The sequence below is a fragment of the Cucurbitaria berberidis genome (genome assembly GCF_010015615.1).
Source record: "Cucurbitaria berberidis CBS 394.84 unplaced genomic scaffold K460scaffold_2, whole genome shotgun sequence".
NCBI lineage: Eukaryota > Fungi > Ascomycota > Dothideomycetes > Pleosporales > Cucurbitariaceae > Cucurbitaria > Cucurbitaria berberidis.
The window spans coordinates 2,130,203-2,150,623 of NW_024468936.1; the positions used below are offsets into that span (position 1 = coordinate 2,130,203).

General features: G+C 35.2%; 5 protein-coding genes across 5 annotated transcripts; 2 read left to right on the forward strand and 3 right to left on the reverse strand.

Annotated features, from left to right (window-relative positions):
* The first annotated feature begins 10,669 nt into the window (after positions 1 to 10,669).
* Positions 10,670 to 11,357, forward strand: K460DRAFT_62653 (uncharacterized protein). Its single transcript, XM_040938573.1, has 3 exons — positions 10,670 to 10,973; positions 11,023 to 11,050; positions 11,114 to 11,357. Exons 1-3 carry the CDS (start codon positions 10,821 to 10,823, stop codon positions 11,224 to 11,226), a joined length of 294 nt encoding a protein of 97 aa, XP_040790247.1. The 5' UTR covers positions 10,670 to 10,820; the 3' UTR covers positions 11,227 to 11,357.
* Positions 11,358 to 11,565: 208 nt separating this feature from the next.
* K460DRAFT_363732 (alpha/beta-hydrolase) lies at positions 11,566 to 13,070 on the reverse strand. The gene has a single exon (XM_040932873.1). The coding sequence runs from the start codon at positions 12,900 to 12,902 to the stop codon at positions 11,874 to 11,876; it is 1,029 nt and encodes a 342-aa protein (XP_040790248.1). The 5' UTR covers positions 12,903 to 13,070; the 3' UTR covers positions 11,566 to 11,873.
* Positions 13,071 to 14,234: 1,164 nt separating this feature from the next.
* K460DRAFT_307133 (MFS general substrate transporter) lies at positions 14,235 to 15,731 on the reverse strand. The gene is made up of 4 exons (XM_040930058.1): positions 15,269 to 15,731; positions 14,988 to 15,218; positions 14,428 to 14,883; positions 14,235 to 14,372 (listed from the first exon to the last, which is right to left on the reverse strand). Exons 1-4 carry the CDS (start codon positions 15,685 to 15,687, stop codon positions 14,240 to 14,242), a joined length of 1,239 nt encoding a protein of 412 aa, XP_040790249.1. The 5' UTR covers positions 15,688 to 15,731; the 3' UTR covers positions 14,235 to 14,239.
* A 1,274-nt stretch (positions 15,732 to 17,005) lies between these two features.
* Positions 17,006 to 18,090, forward strand: K460DRAFT_278801 (ribokinase-like protein; the record flags this gene model as incomplete). Its single annotated transcript, XM_040928285.1, has 3 exons — positions 17,006 to 17,479; positions 17,535 to 17,765; positions 17,815 to 18,090. 3 exons carry the CDS (start codon positions 17,006 to 17,008, stop codon positions 18,088 to 18,090), a joined length of 981 nt encoding a protein of 326 aa, XP_040790250.1.
* A 297-nt stretch (positions 18,091 to 18,387) lies between these two features.
* K460DRAFT_307139 (MFS general substrate transporter) lies at positions 18,388 to 20,324 on the reverse strand (the record flags this gene model as incomplete). The annotated part of the gene is made up of 3 exons (XM_040930059.1): positions 19,756 to 20,324; positions 19,518 to 19,698; positions 18,388 to 19,447 (listed from the first exon to the last, which is right to left on the reverse strand). Coding segments are annotated over exons 1-3 (1,722 nt in total), but the record flags the coding sequence as incomplete, so codon positions are not given.
* Between the last annotated feature and the right edge of the window lie 97 nt (positions 20,325 to 20,421).

Genomic DNA, 20,421 nt, shown 5'->3' on the forward strand with positions numbered 1-20,421 from the left:
TTTTTTAAAAAATAGAGCTAGCTTTTAAAATATATAATATTTGCGTATTTTTACTTCAGATCTTACAATTTGTTTTTTAATTTTTTTTAGATAAAGAGTAAAGGCTTTACTAAGCCTACTTTTAAAATTTATAGCATTATTACTTTTTAATAGCTAAGTTATAAATATTATTATAGCTAGGTTATATTAACTTTATAAATATAGGGCTTTATATAGAAAGTAAGTACTTAAAGCATAAATAGGTTAATATATGTTTTTAAAATAGCTAAAAAGTAAAAAAAAAAAATTAAAATATTTAAAAATAAAATAAAAAATTCTAAGTACAAATAATAAATAGTGCTTATATTACTGCAGTAGGCGCTTAATGCAGAGCCTTAAATAAAAGTAAAAAATAAAATAAAAATTTTTAGTAATATTAAAAGTCTGCTATATAAAAGCAAAGTAAGTACTTTATTTTAGTATACTTTATATACTTTTAAAACTTTTAAGCTTTTAAACTAAAAATGCAAAATGCGCAGATATAGTACCTACTTTTCTTTAAAATTTTAAACTAAAAAGTTAAAAAAAATACTATTTTAGGTTATAGTATATAAAGCAAAATAAATTATAAATAAGTTAAAAGTACTTTAGTAGACTTTTAGTTTTTTTAAAATTAATATAAAAATTTTTAGGAATATTACGCATTAGTTATATAAAAACTTATAAAATTTAATATTTAAAATTTAAATAGTTATAATTTATAACTTTTTTATACTTATATAAGTTTGCTAAACTTATTTTATTTCCTTTTATAATTATTACAGCATTTTAGCTTTATATAACTTAAATTTAGTTTTAAAATAAATATACTTAGTATAATACTGCAAAGAATACAAGGACTATACTTATAAAAAAATATAAATAATTTTTTTTTAAAATTATTAAACAAAATTAACATTTTTTTCTGCTATTTTTAATAATTAACTAGCTAAACGCGTAAGTACTAATGTATATAAATTTTAATATAATTTAATATAACGTACTGCTTAAAAATTAAAAAGGCTAAAAAGTATTTTTTAAAATTAAAAAAATAGCATTTTATGCTTGCTAAGTATCTTTAAACTAAAGTACTTAATCTACTAGCTACTAGCCTTATAGTCTGCTTACTTAATTTTAGAATTTTAAAGCTTTATAAGTAGAATTTTTAAATAATATAATATTTTACTGTAAAACTTATATAAAATATGCCCTTTTTAATATACTACATTTCTAATAAAGCAGTTTAAAATATATAAGCTATTATTATAAGTATAAAGCTATAAACTATAATACTTTATAAAAACAGCTATAAAAGAGAAGTTCTTTTTTTTTTATCTTATTTAAAGTATCCTTGCTATTTGCTAAATTTTATAATAATAATAATTAGTAAACTAAACTACGTAGACTATAAAATATAAAAAACATACTGCTTCCTAAATTTTACAGCTATAATAGCAAGGTTTTGTAACGCTACTACCCTAAAATACTAATTTAAATATATTAATTTTAAATTTATTTATAATAATACTTAGAATAATTACTGCTTACTAAAGCTTTTCTTCTATAGATAATAGATTTTTAAGTTTTTTTTTTTATTTCTGCTACTATCTAGCACGACGCTTAGTAGCTACAGTAGCTAAGTATTCTATTTTTAAATAATACCCTGTCTTGCTTTTAATTTTACAACATTTCTAGCGCTTTGCCTATTATTTAGTTAAAATTTATAATAAATTAAGTTATATTTAATTATAAATTTATAAAACAGACTTTTTAAATATTCTAGCATTATTACTATAGTTGCTACCAGGCGTAGAAAGTATAGACTAAAATTTTAACTAAATATAGTAAAAATTACAAATTATTACTTTGCAAAGCTTAAATATATTAGCATTTTTTACTATAAAGTTAGTATAAACTAGAGGGCTATAGACTAGTAGAGTATTCTAGTCCGAACTAGGTAAAATAAAAAGTAAATATATATTTTAATATTTTTTAGTAAAAGACTTAGTATTTCTAGTATTTCTAGCTTTAGTTAAGAATTTTCTGCCTAGCTTTCTAGTGCGTACTGCTTTTGCAATATATAAAAGCTTACTAGTTTTTACTACTAGTTTTGCTATAATATAAAGCTATTATAAATATTTAAGTAGGGAAAATGCGTAATAGTACAATATAATATCTATTAACTAATATATAAAAAAACAACATTTATAGTAAGCTTAAAAATAGAAGTATAAAAAATAGCAGGTAAAAACTGCAAAAAGCAAAAGCCTTGTTTAACCTAGAAAATTGCTCTAAATATAGTATTATTTACTAGAATATTAGTATAATCTGTGCACTTAACTGTGCTTTAATATATACTTAACTTATTAAAGTATAGCATTATAAAAAATATAGAAGTTATTAAAAATTATACTAAATTATATTAAAAATATCTAGCTTTTTCTATTGCAAATTATACAGCGCCGCTTTTAAGCTATTAAGTTAAAGTAGTTTTTGCAGGAAGTCTAAAACTAGTTAAAAATACTAATTAAATACTAAATAATTATAATACTATTAAAATCTTTGCTCTAACTTTTATAATTATAGAGTTGTATAATATTCTAGTGCATAATAGTAATAAACTATTACGCTCTACTGCAGCAGAATAAGTAGCTAGTATACAACTATACTTATTTTTTAATTTTATATAAATTATAATAAAAGTCTTAAATAAAACTAGTATAGCTCTAGAAAAGCTTATTAATATAGAAATTCTAAAGTATAAAATAAATTTACTAGCAAAGTTTCTTTGCCTATTAAGATCTTTAGCTAATTTAATAAAAAAAACAGGCAAAACAAATAATTTTCTATAATTTTTGATATTAAAACCTACTTAAAAAAGAGTATAAAAATATCTAGCTATAAGTAGTTTTAATTGTAGTATAAATAGAAAAATTAAACTTTTATATTAATAATTAGTTAACTATATTTTTTTAGTATTACTAATAACCTACCCCCTAATTGCTGTGTTTTACAGAAATATAATATAAACTCTATCTTTTTTATATTATTATTAAGTACTTAAATATTTTAAACTTTAATCTATAAAATTTTATCTAAATAGAGCAGATATAGGAAGGCAATAGCATAAGCTAGGCTTATTATTATTTATTAGCATTGCTTAGCCTAGCTGCAAAAGTTAACTTTATTTTATTTTTAGTAATTACTGCGATTTTTAGTATATCCTGCGTTATATTAATAAAAATTTTTAAATTTTTCTTTAATTATTGCCTGTATGCTTTTTTAGTTAAGCCCTTCCTTAGCTTGTAAAGTAAAATAAGTATATATTTACTTATTAAATTTAATATATAATATATTTTTTAGCGCTTAAGCGCCCGCATATAACGCTAAACAATATTTAACAAATATAAATTTCCTACCTATTTCCCTTTATTATTTTCTATAAAAGCTAAGCTTTAGCAGTTTTATTTACAGATATAATAATAAGTTATAGCAGCCTTTATTATAAAAGTAAATAACTAAAAGTTAGCATTTTTAAACTTATAGAAATTAGTAGCTCTAAAAAATCTAGCTATAATACTTGTATTATTTAATAATGCCTTTAGTTTTTTATAGTAAAACTTAATTTATACATAAATTAGGAGCAGAGTATCCTTAAAAATAATAGCAAAATTATTTATTATTAATATATATGTGTTAGCAAATAACTGCAACTTTAACTATTATTTTATAAATTTTTATTAGATCTAATAGAAAAGTCCTTTTTTAACTGCACTTATAATTTATAATTTTTATAAGTCTGCTTTGCGTGCGCACTTCTAGCATTATTTTATATACTTTTAAATACTGCCTATAAATGCTTATTAACTACTTTTAAATTATCTAAATTATTCTAGTAAATAACCTAAATATCTGCAAAATTCTAGTTTTGTTTATTTATTTTTTTGTTAATATTAACGCTGTTTTAAGGCTAGCTATTTTTTTTAGCAACTTATAGGCAGATAGATGCAAAAACATCTTAAAAAGCTAAAAACATAATAGTTTAGTTAGAAATTCTAAGTTTAAGTATACAGTATTAGGCTAAAAGCAAAAAAATAATAAAAAAATATTAAAAGCTTTGTATAAAAAAAAATTAGTAACTATAATAGTTAGCATGCAAAAACTTATACTATGCAATAAATAAATATATAATACTAAAATACTATAGCAAATAAATATAAAAGCTAAAGCCGCAATTTCCTTAGCCTATATTAAATAATTTTATTTAAAGCAAGAATTAATTTTATAAGCATAAAACTTAGTAAAGTCTAATTTAACTTTCTTAATACTTATATTAAAGTAAAAGGGCAGGCTAGTGCATTGTAAGTATAATAAGTTTGCAGTTGCAATTCTATATTAAAACTAAAAAGTAGCTTATATTACTTTTTTTTTTCTAATATATCCTAATATTAAGATAATAGAAACTATAATAAAACTTGCGCTATACTAAGCGTCTCCCCTTTTAGCTAAGCAAATAGCAAAAAACAAATAATACTAATAAAAACCTAAATAATAACAAAAGTGCCTATAATATTAGGCAGATATATGCTGCTGCTAATAAATTTATTATATAAAAAAAAATTACTATAGAAAATATTGTAATATTTAAAAAAATATATAAAAATTTTTAGAAAAAGCCGCGTATAATACTTGTAAAGCTAATATTTATAAAAAAGTAAAATAAAAAGCTATAAATCTAGTTATTTTCTACTAAAAAAGCAGCCTATATAAATTTTTTATAAATATATCTATATTACGCCAATACTATACGCAATTATAAAAAAGTTAAATTAAATAAAACTTTAGCTTTAAAATTCCTAAAAACTCTAGCATAGCTATTTCTGTTTATAATACTACTATAGCAAAAGTATATTATTATTTTTAATAAGCATTTAGCTGTTCTAAATAGCTTTTTTTAATTAATACTATTTACTATATTAGTAGGACCGCATTTAAAACTGCAACTACAGAACTTAATACTCTTTAATTCTTATAGTTATTTACTTTAACTACTTATTTAATTCCTACTTAATTTATATACTCTATTATGCTACCTAACAAAATGCGCAAAAATATGCCAAATTATTATTAAAAACTAAGTTATATTATATAATACTAGTAATATACTACTACTAATAAAAAAGAAAGTATATAAAAACGACATAGCAGCGCTATTAAAAAATTAGGAAAAAAGCAGCTATAAGCTTATAATATACTAGACAATTTTAATACTAATTTAGTTTTAGCTAAATATATTTTAAAAGTTGCACTAAGTATTTTAAAAAATATATACTAAAAACTTTAGCAAGCAAAAAGTAAAAAACTTTTAAAATATTTAAGTCTTGTAAATACTTACATTATATAGTTAATTATTAGTATTTATAAACTGTATAATACCCTTAATGCCTTTTAGGCCGATTTTTCCAGGAAAATAATACAGAAAAGTTAAAAAAAACAAGGTTAACTATAAAAACAGCTACTTTAAAAAAAAATTATAAAAAAAGTATAAAAAAAATAAGCTAAAATTAATAAAAAAGCATTAGAGCAGGCAAAGGCTAAACATATTTATAATTTTAATAATATTTTTTTATACTAAGTTAGTTTAGCAATAAAAGTATATAATACAAACTTAAAAATTGCATTTAAATATTATAAGCTGTACTACCAGCTATAGCTATAAAATAAAAAAGAAAAAAACGACAATATAATAAAATAAATAGAAATAATACTTTATATATACTATAGTACCTGCTTAATTACTTTATAAATACTTGCGCTCTTATTCCTATAAGTAAAACAGAATATTAAAAGATATTTTTCTGTAGTATTTATAGTAGTTCCTTAATATTTCTAAAAGTCTATAGCTATAATACAGCTTTTATCTACTTTATATAGAAATTCTAAAAATACAAAACCTTCTTTTAGTTTTCTGCTTAAAATTAAAACTTTAAATATTAAAAAAAATTGCTGTACTACAACATCTTATATAGGTACCGTATAAATTAAAATAAAAAATATAATTAGCTAAAAAAATAAACTTAGCATATTAAAAAATTAATATTTTTAATTTAATTTAGAAAAAAAGATAGTTTAGGTAATATATACCAAAAACCCAAAGTTATAGTAAAATTCTTTAGTATAACTATGCTTATATTCTTATTTTACTAAACATATTATATTTTTTACTTTAATAGTATATATTTTATTAAAGCTAAAGCTATTAAATTTCTGTGCTTATAGCACTTACTATTTCTAAAGTTTTAAAAATAAACTTTAAAAATTATGCTATAGTGTCCAAGATCTAGACTCTGCTCTATATAAAATATTACTTTTTTAAATTTTAAATATTTAACTGCCTTTTCTTGCATATTATTTATATTTACTAAGGCCTAGCTAAATATTTAAAGTAATACTTTGTAATTAATCTTTTAGCATTTCTATTTATGCGCTCTACAGCTTTTAGGCTATTTTATTAATTTATATAATTTTAAGCCCTAGCATTGCTTTTTTATTTATTTACAAAAAATATCTTAGTATAACTAAAGTACTTAGTATAATACATAGAAATACTAAATACTTACTTTACTATACTTAGTAGTTAGCATAAGTTAATATATATACTTTATTACTATTTTTCTATAATACGAAAGTTCTATTATATTAAAATAATATATCTATAAATTTAAATATTTTAGTAAGAAAATATAAAATATATTTATAAATTAAATTAAAACTCTATATATTAGCAAGTATATCTTAACCTAACCTTGTTATTTGCGGTAATATATAATAAAATACAGTTTATACTTATACAACTATTCTGCAATTTAAAAAAGGACAAGTTAAAAAAAGTAAGCAATTTATAATATAAAATAACTATAAATATTGTCTACAAAGCTTGTTATTACCTAGCTATATATACAGATAATACTAAAAAAAACAACTATATAAAGCTCTATTAAAGCTAAGTATTATCTATCCTAATAATTTTAAAAGAAATTCTAGATACTATTCCTCCTATATTAGAGCTTAGAAAATATTAAAAAAAACAAAAAATTTACTTATTATTACTATAAAGAACGTGCATTGCTAGCCTAATTATTTATATTTTTTTACTTTTAAGCTTTGCAAAGAGTACTAGGCCTAGTAAAGCTATTTTTAGCTAGCTTTGTTTTTTTAGTTTTACACAGACGCTTAGCCTTGCCTTTAACTTTAAAAAGCAGCTTAAAGTTAAAGCCTATAAAAAATTAATTAAATGCTAGTCTAAATATTAAAAAAATTAAAAATATTTATTTAAAATAGCGCCTTTTGCTTTGCAAGCCTTAATCTGCATTTTTACAACTTTAGCCTTTTTATTACTAATATTAAATATCTGCATTTTACTTTTATATTAGCTATAGTTCTAAAATATACTAATAATATTAGAAAAATATACTTTCTTAAATAACTAAAAGCTAAATTCTATTTTCTAAACTTATATAATTATCTAGGCAAATGTACTAAAGCTTAGGGGACTAAGTATAGTGCATTAAAAAGTAAGCTTACTATACTAAAGCTCTAATTTTTATATATATAATTAGCTAAAAATTAAAAAAAATAATATTTAGAATTAATTACTTTTTAAAGCTTAAGTATTATATAGTAGAACTTAAAGCAGGTAGCCTAATACTAAAATTATTAGCTTCTATCCTAATAAATATTAAAAATTCTAAAAAAAAAACTTATAGTGTAGTTATAGCTATAGGGCGCAAGTAGGCAGACCTTAGTACTATCTAAAGTATTATTAAAGTCTAGCATTAACTAAATCTAGTTAAAAAAGTTCTAAATTATTTAAAATTTTTTTTAAAAATACCTGTAATTTACATTGCCCTTTTTATAATAAATATAATAGTATAGCTTAAAATTTTTTTTGCTAGCGTTGTAAGACTCGTTGCTAAAAAATATAGTACTATAATATAGTAAAATTAGCAATGCCTGTCTGCAAAGCTTGTAAGTACTAAAATTCTAAAATAAAAAAATACTAAACTAAAAAAAGCAAGTAGAAAAAAAGCAATTTTGCAAAGTAAGTTAGTATAATTAAAAATAAAAAAAGCAGGGAACTATAGAAAATTTAAATATACTTACTAAATACAGTCTTTAAGCAGTCTACCCTAAAATATATTAGCTAAAGTTTAAAAAAAATAAGGTTACTAAAAAAAAAAATTTAAATTTATACTTTTAGGAAGCTCTAGCTTTTTAGCTTATATAACTATATATTTGCTTTTTGCCCTGCTATACGCCGCGTTAGAATAGCCTACTATACTTAAGTATTTTAAAAAAAATAAAATATTTTTATTTTTTTTTTTTATTAGCATAGGCATTAAGGGCAGAGGCGGCAAAGCTTTAGAATTTTTAATATTTTTATTTTTATTTTTATCTATTACGCGCTTGCCTTTGCTTTTGCCTTTTTTAATAGCTATTTTTTTTACTACTTTTTTTTTAGCGCTTTTTCCTATAAATCTATTAAATTTAGTAAAAAGCTTAAAAATACTACTATTTAATGCTTCTTTTTTAATATTACTAATATTACTCTTTTGCCTTTTTTAATAGCTATTTTTTTTACTACTTTTTTTTTAGCGCTTTTTCCTATAAATCTATTAAATTTAGTAAAAAGCTTAAAAATACTACTATTTAATGCTTCTTTTTTAATATTACTAATATTACTAAGCCTTTTTTTAAATTCAGCACTTTGCGTATTAGAAGGCTTAAACTAAAAAAAGCTAGCATCTTGCACTTTTATTTTAAAAATATTAATATTACTAAGCTCTTACCTTTGCTTAAAAACTAAAAAATTAAAAAGCTAAAGCTTAGAAAAACTAATATTCTGCAATTTTTAATTAAAATTATTAATATTACTAAGCTTTTTTTTAAGCTTAGCAAGTTATAAGTAAAAAGGCATAAGCTTAAAAAAACTAATATTCTGCGCTTTTTAAGCAGGATTATTAATATTATAAAGTTTTTGCGTAAGCTTAAGAACTGCTAGGCTAAAAAGCAAAAGCTTAAAAAAACTAATATTCTGCGCTTTTTAAGCAAAATTATTAATATTTAAAAAATTTTTATTAGTTTTTATAATAGACTGCAAATAGCAGAATAAAAGCTTAGAAAAACTATTATTCTATGCTTTTTAACTAGTAATATTAATATTTATAGCGTTTATTGTAGTCTAAACAGCAAACTGCAAAAATTAAAAAAAAAGTAAAAAAAAAATAATGCTAGAAGTAGAAATAAGTTAGTAAAAATTTTAAAAAAAGCTAAAAAGTAAAAAAAAAAGGCTTAAAATATCTAAAAATAAAGTAAAAAATTCTAAGTGTAAATAATAAGCAATGCTTGCATTGCTGCTATAGGCGCTTAATATAAAGCTTTAAGTAAAAGCAAAAGCTAAAATAAAAAACTTTAATAATATAAAAAATTTGCTAAAAAAAAGCAAAGTAAGCACTTTACGCCTAGTATACTTTGTATACTTTTAAAATTTCTAAATTTTTAAATTAAAATTATAAAATATATAAATATAGTACTTATTTTTTAAATATACTAAAGTTGCTAAAGCTAAAGCTGCCTATATTTAAAAATATAGTATAGTAGGCGCGGAAAATTAGCATATTACTAAAATTATAGTAAAAATATATTAGTTTTATAAAAGTTTTTAGCAAACTTTTTTAAAATTATAGGCATATTAAGCTAAAAATTAAATAAAATAAAAAAATTTTTATGCAAAGCGCATAGGATTTACAATAATTATAATAAAATAGTTAAAAGCATTTTAGTAGTAGTAGTAGTAGTAATAGTAGTAGTTTAATAATAGTATATTTACAAAAAGCTTAGCATAGGCTTATTATATTATTAATATACTTTTTACTGCTAATAAAAAGTAAAGTATAAAATAATATTAGTAATATTAGTATTTAGGGCTACCATTTACCGTAAGGCACGCCTAGAGCCTTACCCCCGCTCTCTAAGCGTGCCTGGGCCATCTCTCGCACCAGTCCTTGATTCATGCACATGCAGAGTCATTCAGCGTCTGGGATCTGATTTGCTCCAGCTTGTCAAAGCGTGGATGATGCCCGGTGCAACTTCTGTCGCTCCCAATTGAGGCGCGAACGAAATTTTAGCGATGGACATTTAGTCGATGGCATGCCAATGATGCTAGCATGGGCTTACTACATAGAACGCCGCAATCTTCGGACACCTATGGGACTTGCGTCGCGATAGGACAATCTTGCCACGCATCCTGGGAGCTCTGCCGTAGCCAGCAACCCGACAAGCTGGCACAGCGCTGTCCAACCCACGCGCGAAAGATTATCTACATTGCGAGTGGAGCAATATGCGATTAGAGCATGACGCTTAACGACGTTTCGAAATCCTCATATCTACTCACGACACCCTTTCCCCACGAATAGACCTAACCCTCCCAAAAGCTCTCACGACTACAACGTCTCCCGTCATGTCGTTTCGAAAGAAATTACATCACCGAGGATCACCTCCTCCACACGACATATGCGATGATGGCCCTAACATCCATTTTTGTCCTCGCCCGCATTGTCACCACCCAGCTCATTCGACAAAAACGATGGATACTACAAGACGCTATTGTATACTTAGCCTACCTACTCTACATCATCATGACCGTGCTCTACATTCTCGTCATACCTATCCTCTTCAGGCTCACTGCTGTCGGTGAAAAACGACTGAAGTCTTAGCCAACGCTGAAGGGCGAACATAGGTTTATGGTCAAGGTATTCTTTGTTAATAGCATGATGCTTTGGTTCATTCTGTGGGCCGTCAAGTTCTCATTCCTCGTATTGTATAAGAAATTGATGGAAGGGCTACGCGACGTATATATCAAGTTATGGTGGGCTGTTGCTGTGGGCTGCCTTCTGGTAAGTTAACTCCTTTGCATCCTTCTGCAACAACGTTCTAACATATAAGTCTCTCGTTGGTGCTGTGACCTCGCATAGTACGTACTTTCCGTTCACGAACTACGTGTGAGACAATACTGACCATGTATTCTAACGTTCAGTGACATCATGCTCCAGTATGAAAGCATGGTTCACACCTGGCAAATGCCAAACACCTCGCGACATTCTGCTCAGATTGCGAGTTTGTACTACACGTACGCCGTTGATGTCTTGACTGATCTAATGAGTATGTACTACTCGTCCTTAGTACCTAATCAACTCTTCAGCTCGGTAGCAGGCTAACATACCATGTCAACAGTCATGGCCCTTCCCATCCGCCTGATTTGGAACCTCAAAATGCCCCGCACACAAAAGATCGGCGTCATAGCCCTCTTTGGCATAGAACTATCCTTATAACTGTTGCAACTCTGCGCGTTATCCAAATCGGTACAAAAGCACGATCCAGTAGCTAACCCAGTGCTTCGTTGCTTGCACTATGGGACACTATCGAATGCTCCACCGCTGTTATCATCGGTTGCTGCCCCGCTTTCGTGTCCTTGATCCGCAACCGCACGTCACCCACCGTTTCTTACAATACGCAAGGCTTTGTACGGCAGCGCGGGAATTGTGGCCAAACGGATGCAAAAGGTCCTGATGATGTGAAGCTCAATAGCATTATAACCGCAACGAGCGCAACAAAGTCCAGCTCATCAAGAGGCGAAATCGCTATTGAGAAGGTAGATGGAAGGCGTTTTGAGCTAGTGAACGGAGGAAGAGATCTAGTTGAGGATCTAGTACAACATAAGACGGATGGGCGCAGAAAAATTAGGGTAGGGAGGGGAGCTGCATAATCAAAGGCGTCGTCTACTATCAACGCAGATTTCAGCCGCTGTTGGACTTGTTTAATCCCATCCAGAAGTCACTGATGAACGCTGCGACTTGTGGCGCTCTTTCTCTTACTACACCATGTCCGACTTCTGGAACAACAGCGACATTTGCGAATCCAAGTTCTTTGAGCTCTTCTTCGCTACACAAATCATCCTTTGCACCTAGGACCACAAGTGATGGAATGCCAGTACGCGCCGCTCTGACGAACTCGGCATCCTTGTCCATGACACCCCCGTCTCTAAACACTGCAACAACAGTTGCCGCATGTCCAGAATGCTCACGCATCTGCCAATCCCGGACAGCCTCAGCAACAATCTCGCCCCTCCCGACTCTTTCTCTCCAATCCGCAGGCACGACCAAATCCCCGCCCTCGAGAAACTCCAAGACCCATTCCCGTGCTGCGGCTTCGTCATCGCCGCGCAAGTGTCCCTGTTCCTCGGCCGTGAATTTCGAAGAGCGAATGAGTCCAGCTGGTGCAACAAGGGTGAAGCTTTGTACCCGTTTTGACCGCGAGACTACATAGCCTACTGTCAATGCGCCACCGAAGGAGTATCCTACGAGGTGAGCGGAAGGCCATTCCAATCGATCTAGTAGAGCATCTAGCAATTGATGGAACAAATTCGGGTCATGTGGGAGAACAGGCGTGTCGCTTAGCCCGTGACCCCAGAGGTCGACCAGTACCAAATGGGCGCCTGGAAACTTTGCATGCAGGGCGCGTGCGAGTGGTAGCATGCCCAGAGCTGGAGTTTGAACGCCGTGAATGAAAAGGACACGATCGGGTGTATGCGAGCTGTCTCCGGGCGCGAGAGAGAGCGAAGAAAAGCTGTGAAGCTCATCTAGATCTCCAGGGGCAGAGTGGTGGGAAGGGAGTACCTCATAGTATGCGGCTCTTCCGTTGACTGTGTTTAGATACTTGGCAGGCGGGAGGAGTCTGCCAAACACCTTCGTAAAGATGGCCTCAGCCGGGCCAGGAATTGGTGCTTTTGGGCGCGGCAGAACGAGATTGTCTAATCTAGGAGACATTGTTGTATGGAAACTTAATTCGGATGGAGATGCGGCTGCTCGTGATGCGGCTGGCTCTTATGGTGAGGAAAGAGTAAATAAGCGTAAGCGCGCTTACAAATGCCTGGTAGTCCTCAAAGTGACCAATTATCACGACTTTTAGAGCGAAGCCTCCGGCATAATATCTTAGAGTTGAGACGTGTCGACAATTGGCGGGTAGATGGCGTTATCGCGATTAGTAGAAATCTCGGCCCGATACGAGTTTGCAGCCGAGAGAGCACCAAACTCTGGAGAACCTTTTTTCATACTCGAAAACTCGGAACCTAGTCTACATTACTTGATATCAGTCTTGATTTTCCACAATAATCAGAAATACTTTCTGAACCAGGAACATATGCACGAATCTTGCTTCAAAAGTTGGCTACTGTCACTTGAACGGCATCGCCCGATCTTCGGCGCCGTGTATTATCATAGCCTTCAAGTGTCTTAGAAAGATCATTCGCGCAACCTCGGAACGCTTTTGCTCTCCTCCTCTAAAATCTAATGATTACAGTCTCACACTCACCGCCAAAAGTAATAATGAAAAGGCGTCCACTATAACCCCACTTTCGGGCAGAAATAGACTACATAGTTTCGTGGTCAGGCTGGCGTTATCCACAGACACCAGTCTAATCATTGTTATGAGCGGGTTGTTCGCCCGCAATGTGATGGTGTACCTCTTCCTTTGCACTGTCAATTGAAACCCTTGAACATCTAACTAATTCCTCTTGAAAAAAAATGCATAACACCAAGAGCCTTGTCTCGGCGCAGTTGCACCGGTGAATATGCCCAAAACCGAAATTGTTACAATAAATTCCAGCTGCTCAACGAGCTCCAAGACAAATCTGACTCCCTCGGGCCAGGGAAGAGTTGGGATATCAAAAGGCGCTATAGCGGGGATAGTCATCGGCTGCGCGATTGTAGTAATGCTACTATTGTGCCTGCTATGATTCAAGTGTGCGCGCAAATGGCGTGGAGGGGAGCTGACTTCTTCAACGGATAAGAGGATCGATGCGGCACAGTAAGGAGTAGCTTATAAGATAGAAGCCGAGTTCATGGGCCATGACATGCTCCACAAATTGCCCGCAAAGCATGGTCAGAGTGAACTTCGAGGAAGAGGAGACGAGGTTCATGAGATGCATTCGGGCGGTCTATATCGACATTGAATAGACAAACAGGGCGGCTCATAACCAAAGAATTCTTTCTCTGGAGCGTAGCTAAACAAAGTGGCATCAGTACAGATACAAGTAGGCAAACCCCAAAGTACGTATAATAGAATAGTTGCAAGCGTGCAAGTAGTGAACTCAAGACTTTGCTAGCTAATAAGTATATCTAAAGGTCGCTTCCTCTTGGATCATCTCACCCCTCTCATCAGCAGCCCGATTCTTCCTCCTGAAATGGAAGAACATGACGACACACAAGATGATGAGCAGGAACTGGGTAGCAACGGCACTAAATCTTTGTCAGCCCAAGGTCGGCATTTCATTTATACGTGGGCATGATTTACCACCATACACCTGTTCTGTACGTCGGAAACTCCTTCTGCATGAAAGTGGTACTCGCGTAAATGCCCCCAATTGCCGCAAATACGAACTGCACACCATTTGCCACACTCCTTCTGCTATCACTCCTCACATTGTTACTCTGAAATGCAATGATAGTGGGCAAATTGGCATTGCACCCACTCACGCCCAAAAATACTCCAAAGTACCTTGCACCTGAGTTAGTGGAATACGCGACTGTGAGTAGACCGGCGAATGTAATGGCGGCGTTTATGAGCATCCATGGCATACGGAGGCGCGTGCGGTCGGCGAGGTAGGCGCATAGTACAGTCCAAAAGATGGAGACAAGGTAGGGCGGGGCGCACAGGAGAAAGACCAGGGCTGTGGTGTCAACAATTGTGCCGAGGATGATCTGGATGAAGTAGGCGAAAGCATAAATCGGAGCTGAGCACGTTAAAAACCTGTGAGATCATTAGTTAGCAACGCCTCGATAACTATGTAGGTGGATGTTGCAAAGATAGGAACGGGTAATGTGTGAGTTTTGCCGTGTTTCGAAGAGTCTTACATGAATCCGTACACCCAAAGTTCCCAGTTCGCAACATGGTGTCGAAATTTTGCCCATGTAAGTTTGTCGGGTTTCGAGTCGCGACGATCGCGATCAATGCGGTCCAGTACAATCTCAAGCTCGCGCTGGGTGAAGCCTTGAAGCTTATTACTCGAAAGCATAGTATCTGGGAAGCCGATGACTAGAAAGTAGCCGATGAGGGCTATACCTATCGTAGCCGCGCCTTCAACACTAATTGCACCATTAGCACACTCTCTTGGTCTCAGAGTCCTGTAACTTGCATGAAGATCCACCTCCACCCATCAATGCCATGCACGCCGTCCAATTTTACAATCGCCCATGCTAGTATATTCCCAAACGCACTCACAAATAAATTGATGAGGTACCACCATGACATGCGCTGTTGTATCTCAAATCGCTGATACCATGTACTCAGCAAAAACATGCAACAAGGTAAGAAGCCTGCCTCTAACACCCCAATGAGCATGCGACACACTACGATTAATCGCCAGTCGTTTACGAAGCCCATGCCCACCATCACGACACCCCAGCTCACCGCAAGCCCATTCAAAAGGTTCTTCGGGCCGATTGGTCGCAGTAACAGCGTAGTTGGCATCTCAAACAGACAGTAAGTGATGAAGAACACTAGCAGGGCGATGGAGTAGCGATCTCCAATATCGAAGCGCAGATCGGCATTCATACCTGCTACGCGAGCATTGGATAGGTTGACGCGATCGAGGCCGGCGACGGAGTAGAGAAGACCAAGGATAGGAATTAGGCGCCAATCGACTTTGCGAAGGACCTTTGCTTCCAGCTTCTTCTGGTCGGGCGAAAGTTCATCTTCAGGCTTGAAACGGGTATTGGTCTGTTTGTCGGGTCCAACCTCCTCGTCGAGAACTTCTGCTTCTTCATGACCCGCTTTTTCAGGTGTTAAATCGAAACGGAACATCTTGGGAGTTGGTGTAAGGTGAATCAAGGTGAAATGCTCTTTGAACAGACGTCGGAGCTTGTCATAACTCAGGTCGACGAGGAGAGCAACGAAGATATTTGTACCACGCTAGTTTCACACTATTGCCCGCTCATGCTGAACTACTCGGCAACGGGAAAATGAAAAGGTACGTGATATCGTACAACACCTTCCTTTCGTGCTGCACGCTTGCCAGTGTCTGTTGCCATCGATCAACCTGCGTCTATTCCCGTCTTGGCAGTGGGGGTCAGCATTCGATTACCATTTCACTGCCAATGGAATCATATTGTGGCTTGCAGACTCTCATCAGGGAAGATATATGGTCAATCAAAACCTATTCACGAAAAGGGATCGACATACCCCACGGGATCACGGAAAACGATTGCGGGTGAGGAAATCGATACCCGTAAATGCCGTTAGCCGCATTGGCTGAAGATCCATCAGAGGGGGCGACCCCCAACACATATAAGGGCATTGGCTTCAGATGTTAATGAGGGAAGAAGGCTGTCTCAGTTGAAGCTTTGCGGGGTTTCATCATCTAGGTAACTTACAGTCGCGACCAACTGACCGGTCCGGTTTGTGCACCCTTCGGTGGTGTGTCTAGCTATCGTAATCTAGAACAAGTTTGAAAGCTATGTTGAAGTATTGGCCACAAGATCTTTTGAGAGATATCTGGCCGAGACAGTAGAAGAATAAGCGAGGCGGTAGAAAGTAGAGAAGGTGCGAGAGGGTGAGAAGCTCTAGGAGTTCCCTAGATCGGCACTGCCACCTGGGGATAGTCGCGAAACCGCCGACGATTCTAGCATCGCGAGCATCGCGCAAAGGTTAAAGTTCTGTTTAATCCGACGGGAATGGGACCAAAGAAAAGAGGGTGAGGATGTAAAAGTCTCCGTGGACAAACTTGTAACTTAGACCTCAGGAATAGCGATTTACCCGACCCGACGGCAAGCAGTAGCCGACCCTAGCTTAGCGCGATCGCTAAATTTCAGCCGCATCAGGTGTTCCATCCCCTCCTCACGCAACCTTGAAACACTTCCCAACAACCTTCAAGATGACTTCAAAATCAGCTGTAATAGCCGTCATAGGCTCTCTAAATGTCGATCTCGTAACCCGCACACCGCGCGTTCCCGTAGGCGGCGAAACGCTGACCAGCGAAGGCTTCTCTATTGGCTGGGGAGGAAAAGGCGCCAATCAAGCTGTTGCCTGTGCTCGACTATCACGGACCCAAGCCCAGGCTCAGTCCTCGTCGCCTTCCGATGTCGAAGTCCGCATGGTGGGTGCTGTGGGGGATGACGAGTTTCATGAAGGTTTCTTGAAGAGTCTTAAGAATGATGGATTGAAGGTAGAGGGAGTAGAGATTCTAAAAGGGAAGAAAACGGGAGTTGCAGTCATCATTGTCGAAACAGGGACGGGGGAAAATAGGATCATGTTTTGTCCTGGAGCGAACTATGATGTTGAGGCTAAAGATTTGGTGGATGACGATGCGAGTGTTGCACTCTTTCAGTTGGAGTTGCCGTTAGAGGTGGTGCGTATGAACTTTAATGCTCGGCGAGGTTTCTCTGCTGATATGTTGATGCTAGGTCCTCCACAACATGAAGACTGCACGACAAAAAGGCGTGGAAACAATCATTAACCCCGCACCAGCCATCCAGCTCCCGGATGAAGCCTACCAAGGGCTGGGCCACCTTATTGTCAACGAGACTGAAGCCTCAATCCTTTCTGGTATTGAGAACCCTACCTCGTGGGACAAGGTCGCCGCTGTCTTCATTGCCCGAGGCGTAAAGAATGTCATCATTACTCTAGGAGGCGAGGTAAGCTTTACACCTGCATACTCACTAGCTGATTGCTTACAAATTTCAGGGTGTCTTCTATAAAACAGCAGATCAGCAATCTAGAAATGAATCAGGGGTTATTGTCCCGGCGCGAAAAGTCAAAGTAATCGACACGACAGCCGCAGGCGACACCTTCGCCGGGGCCTACACCGTTGCGGTTGCGCGCTGGAAGTCAATGTCGCACGGAGCCGACTTCGACCTTAATGTAGCTATTACACATGCGAACAGAGCTGCGTCAATGACGGTGCAGAAAGCGGGCGCACAGTCGAGTATCCCTTGGGCAGACGAAGTACCAGCAGCGTAGTCAAGAGAAGAGGAAATGATTCGAAGATGCAACTACAGATCGTCTTTTCCCATTCGTTTGTCACCTCAACTTCTTTTGATCCTGTCTGAAAGGCACAGCTGCTGATACAATATAATTTAATAGCCTATTCTGGGATCACATACGATAATCAACTGGCATACCTTAACTAGTAATCCTTTTCTATTACATTAACATTCTAGTTTACAGGTTTCTATTCTATTATCTACATACGAAAAATGCCCCTTAATTCGGCAGGGTCTCCGATAACCTTCACTCCGCGAGTTTGCTCTTACCATCCTCCACATCAGCCTCACTGGCTTTCGGAGCCTCACCTTTCTTAATACTCCTCCACTCCAGCATCAACGAACCAAGAATCATCGTAGCACCTACTGCCGCAGACAAAATGAATACGCGGGTTAACGAATAACTGTACGCGTTGATGACTGTATCGATCTCGTTTGCTGGCACCACTTTTCGAAGATCTGTTACTCCAGTGTTGACAATAGCCTTGGTATCCAGCTCAGCTATGCCGGACAGCTCCTTTACCAGCTGTCTTGAAAATATATTCTGCCCAACAGCAAGGAAGACAGAGCCGCCGAGCTGCTGCATAAAGAACATCATCGCAGTACCGATCGCAACGTCTTTGCGTACTAGGACGGTCTGAACCGCGAGGTTGGCAGTTTGAGCGCCAAAACCTAATCCCACGCCATAGAGGATCTGATACCCGATCCACTTTGCACTACCAACACCTGGTGTGAGCGTTGATAGCAATCCAGCTGCTACTGAGGCAATGACGGGTGAAGCAAGCATCGCAGGGACGTAATAGCCGATCTTTTGCGTAAAAACAGCGTTCAGAATGCCAAAGAGAACGAGTGACAAGACCATCGGTATGGTTCGAATACCAGCCTCCATGGCAGATTGACCTTGTGCAGCTTGGAACCATATTGAGAGGTAATACACAGCACTCATCATCCCGCCGCCTAAAAAGAAGACGAAGATCATAGAGCCACCGACCGACCGATTGAGCACGATACGTGGGGGAGCCAGAGCGGTGTCTGGCATTTTCCATTCCACGGCTAAGAACGCGAGGAATGTAACAGCAAAGGTGACGAGTAGGCCGATGACCTTTGGTGCAGACCACGGATATGTTGTACCTCCCCACTGAAGGGCAAGGATTAGGCAAACCATGGACGGGATGAAGAAAAGGAGGCCGAGAGGGTCCAGGCTTTTGATTTGGGCGATGATGGGCATCTTTTCCTTTCGCGCTGCGGGAAGATGCAATAAGACAAGAGCGCAGACCAATGCAAACGCTCCGATTGGTAAGTTGATGTAGAAACACCATCGCCATGTCAAGTGTCTAACTGTGGTCAGCAGGGACCTATCTGGAGCTTGTAATGCGACTTGAAGAAAGGAACACGGTGACTTACGGGGAGTCCGTGAACGAGCCACCGATTAGAGGGCCCAACACCGATGACACGCCAAACGCAAGGCCGAAAAATGAGGTGTATATTGGCCTTTTGCGAAGAGGAACCAGAAAAACTGTGATCATGATGGCTCCACATCCAATGCCCGCTGCTCCGATTCCAGCAATGGCGCGTCCGATGATGACTGGAAAGAATAAGTCAGTAGATAGCTCATAAGCGTCATCTCTAAGTTCTAACTTACGCGCAGGACTACTCGGTGCCGCACCACACAGTGCACTTCCGACTTCAAAAATTACGATTGATACAAGAAATGTCCGCTTAGTATCATATAACTGATAAACCTTGCCGAAGAGCGGATTGAAGATCGCGCAAGTGAGCATGTACGCGCTGCCATACCAGCCGATGTCTTCGATCGAGTTGAAGGTGTTCGTGATAGCAGGAATAGCAGTCGCAATAATCGACCTGTCTAGTGCGACAAGGAAAAAAGATAGGTACGCGGAAGCGATTACAAGCCAGAAAGCGGGGGAGCCTGGGTTATACTGCGCTTCGGCGGGGTCGGGGTCGTTTTTCGAGGTTGGTGTCGTCAAGGGACGGTTGTCGACAGATGCATCTCTGTTGTTTTCGTACGACTCCGAGTGAGATTCGTGCATAGTAGAGACAGAGGCAGAGTCTCGTTTCTCCTCCTTACCCACCGACGGTAGCTCGAAAGGTTTTGATGGCATTGCGTGTTGGGTTTAGGGAAGAAATCCTGCTGGAGGCTTGTATGAGCTACATCGCATGACAAGGCTCTCCTTATGTAGGTAATTTGAGCGGTAAGTCAAACAACTCCGAACCAGACAGTCGTTAGTCTTGGTTGCGGTCGGGGAATAGACATGTCCGGGTGGCAGGTATTAGACCCCGAAGAAGA

Bases quoted from the DNA above. Each gene is read 5' to 3' on its own strand.
- K460DRAFT_363732 (XM_040932873.1), bottom strand. From the start codon at position 12,902: ATGTCTCCTAGATTAGACAATCTCGTTCTGCCGCGCCCAAAAGCACCA.
- K460DRAFT_307133 (XM_040930058.1), bottom strand. From the start codon at position 15,687: ATGAATGCCGATCTGCGCTTCGATATTGGAGATCGCTACTCCATCGCC. The intron at 14,884-14,987 runs GTAAGACTCTTC...ATGATCTCACAG, and splicing joins CTTTGGGTGTACGGATTCAT to GTTTTTAACGTGCTCAGCTC. The intron at 14,373-14,427 runs GTAAATCATGCC...ACAAAGATTTAG, and splicing joins TACAGAACAGGTGTATGGTG to TGCCGTTGCTACCCAGTTCC.
- K460DRAFT_62653 (XM_040938573.1), top strand. From the start codon at position 10,821: ATGGTCAAGGTATTCTTTGTTAATAGCATGATGCTTTGGTTCATTCTG. The intron at 10,974-11,022 runs GTAAGTTAACTC...CTAACATATAAG, and splicing joins TTGCTGTGGGCTGCCTTCTG to TCTCTCGTTGGTGCTGTGAC. The intron at 11,051-11,113 runs GTACGTACTTTC...TCTAACGTTCAG, and splicing joins TGGTGCTGTGACCTCGCATA to TGACATCATGCTCCAGTATG.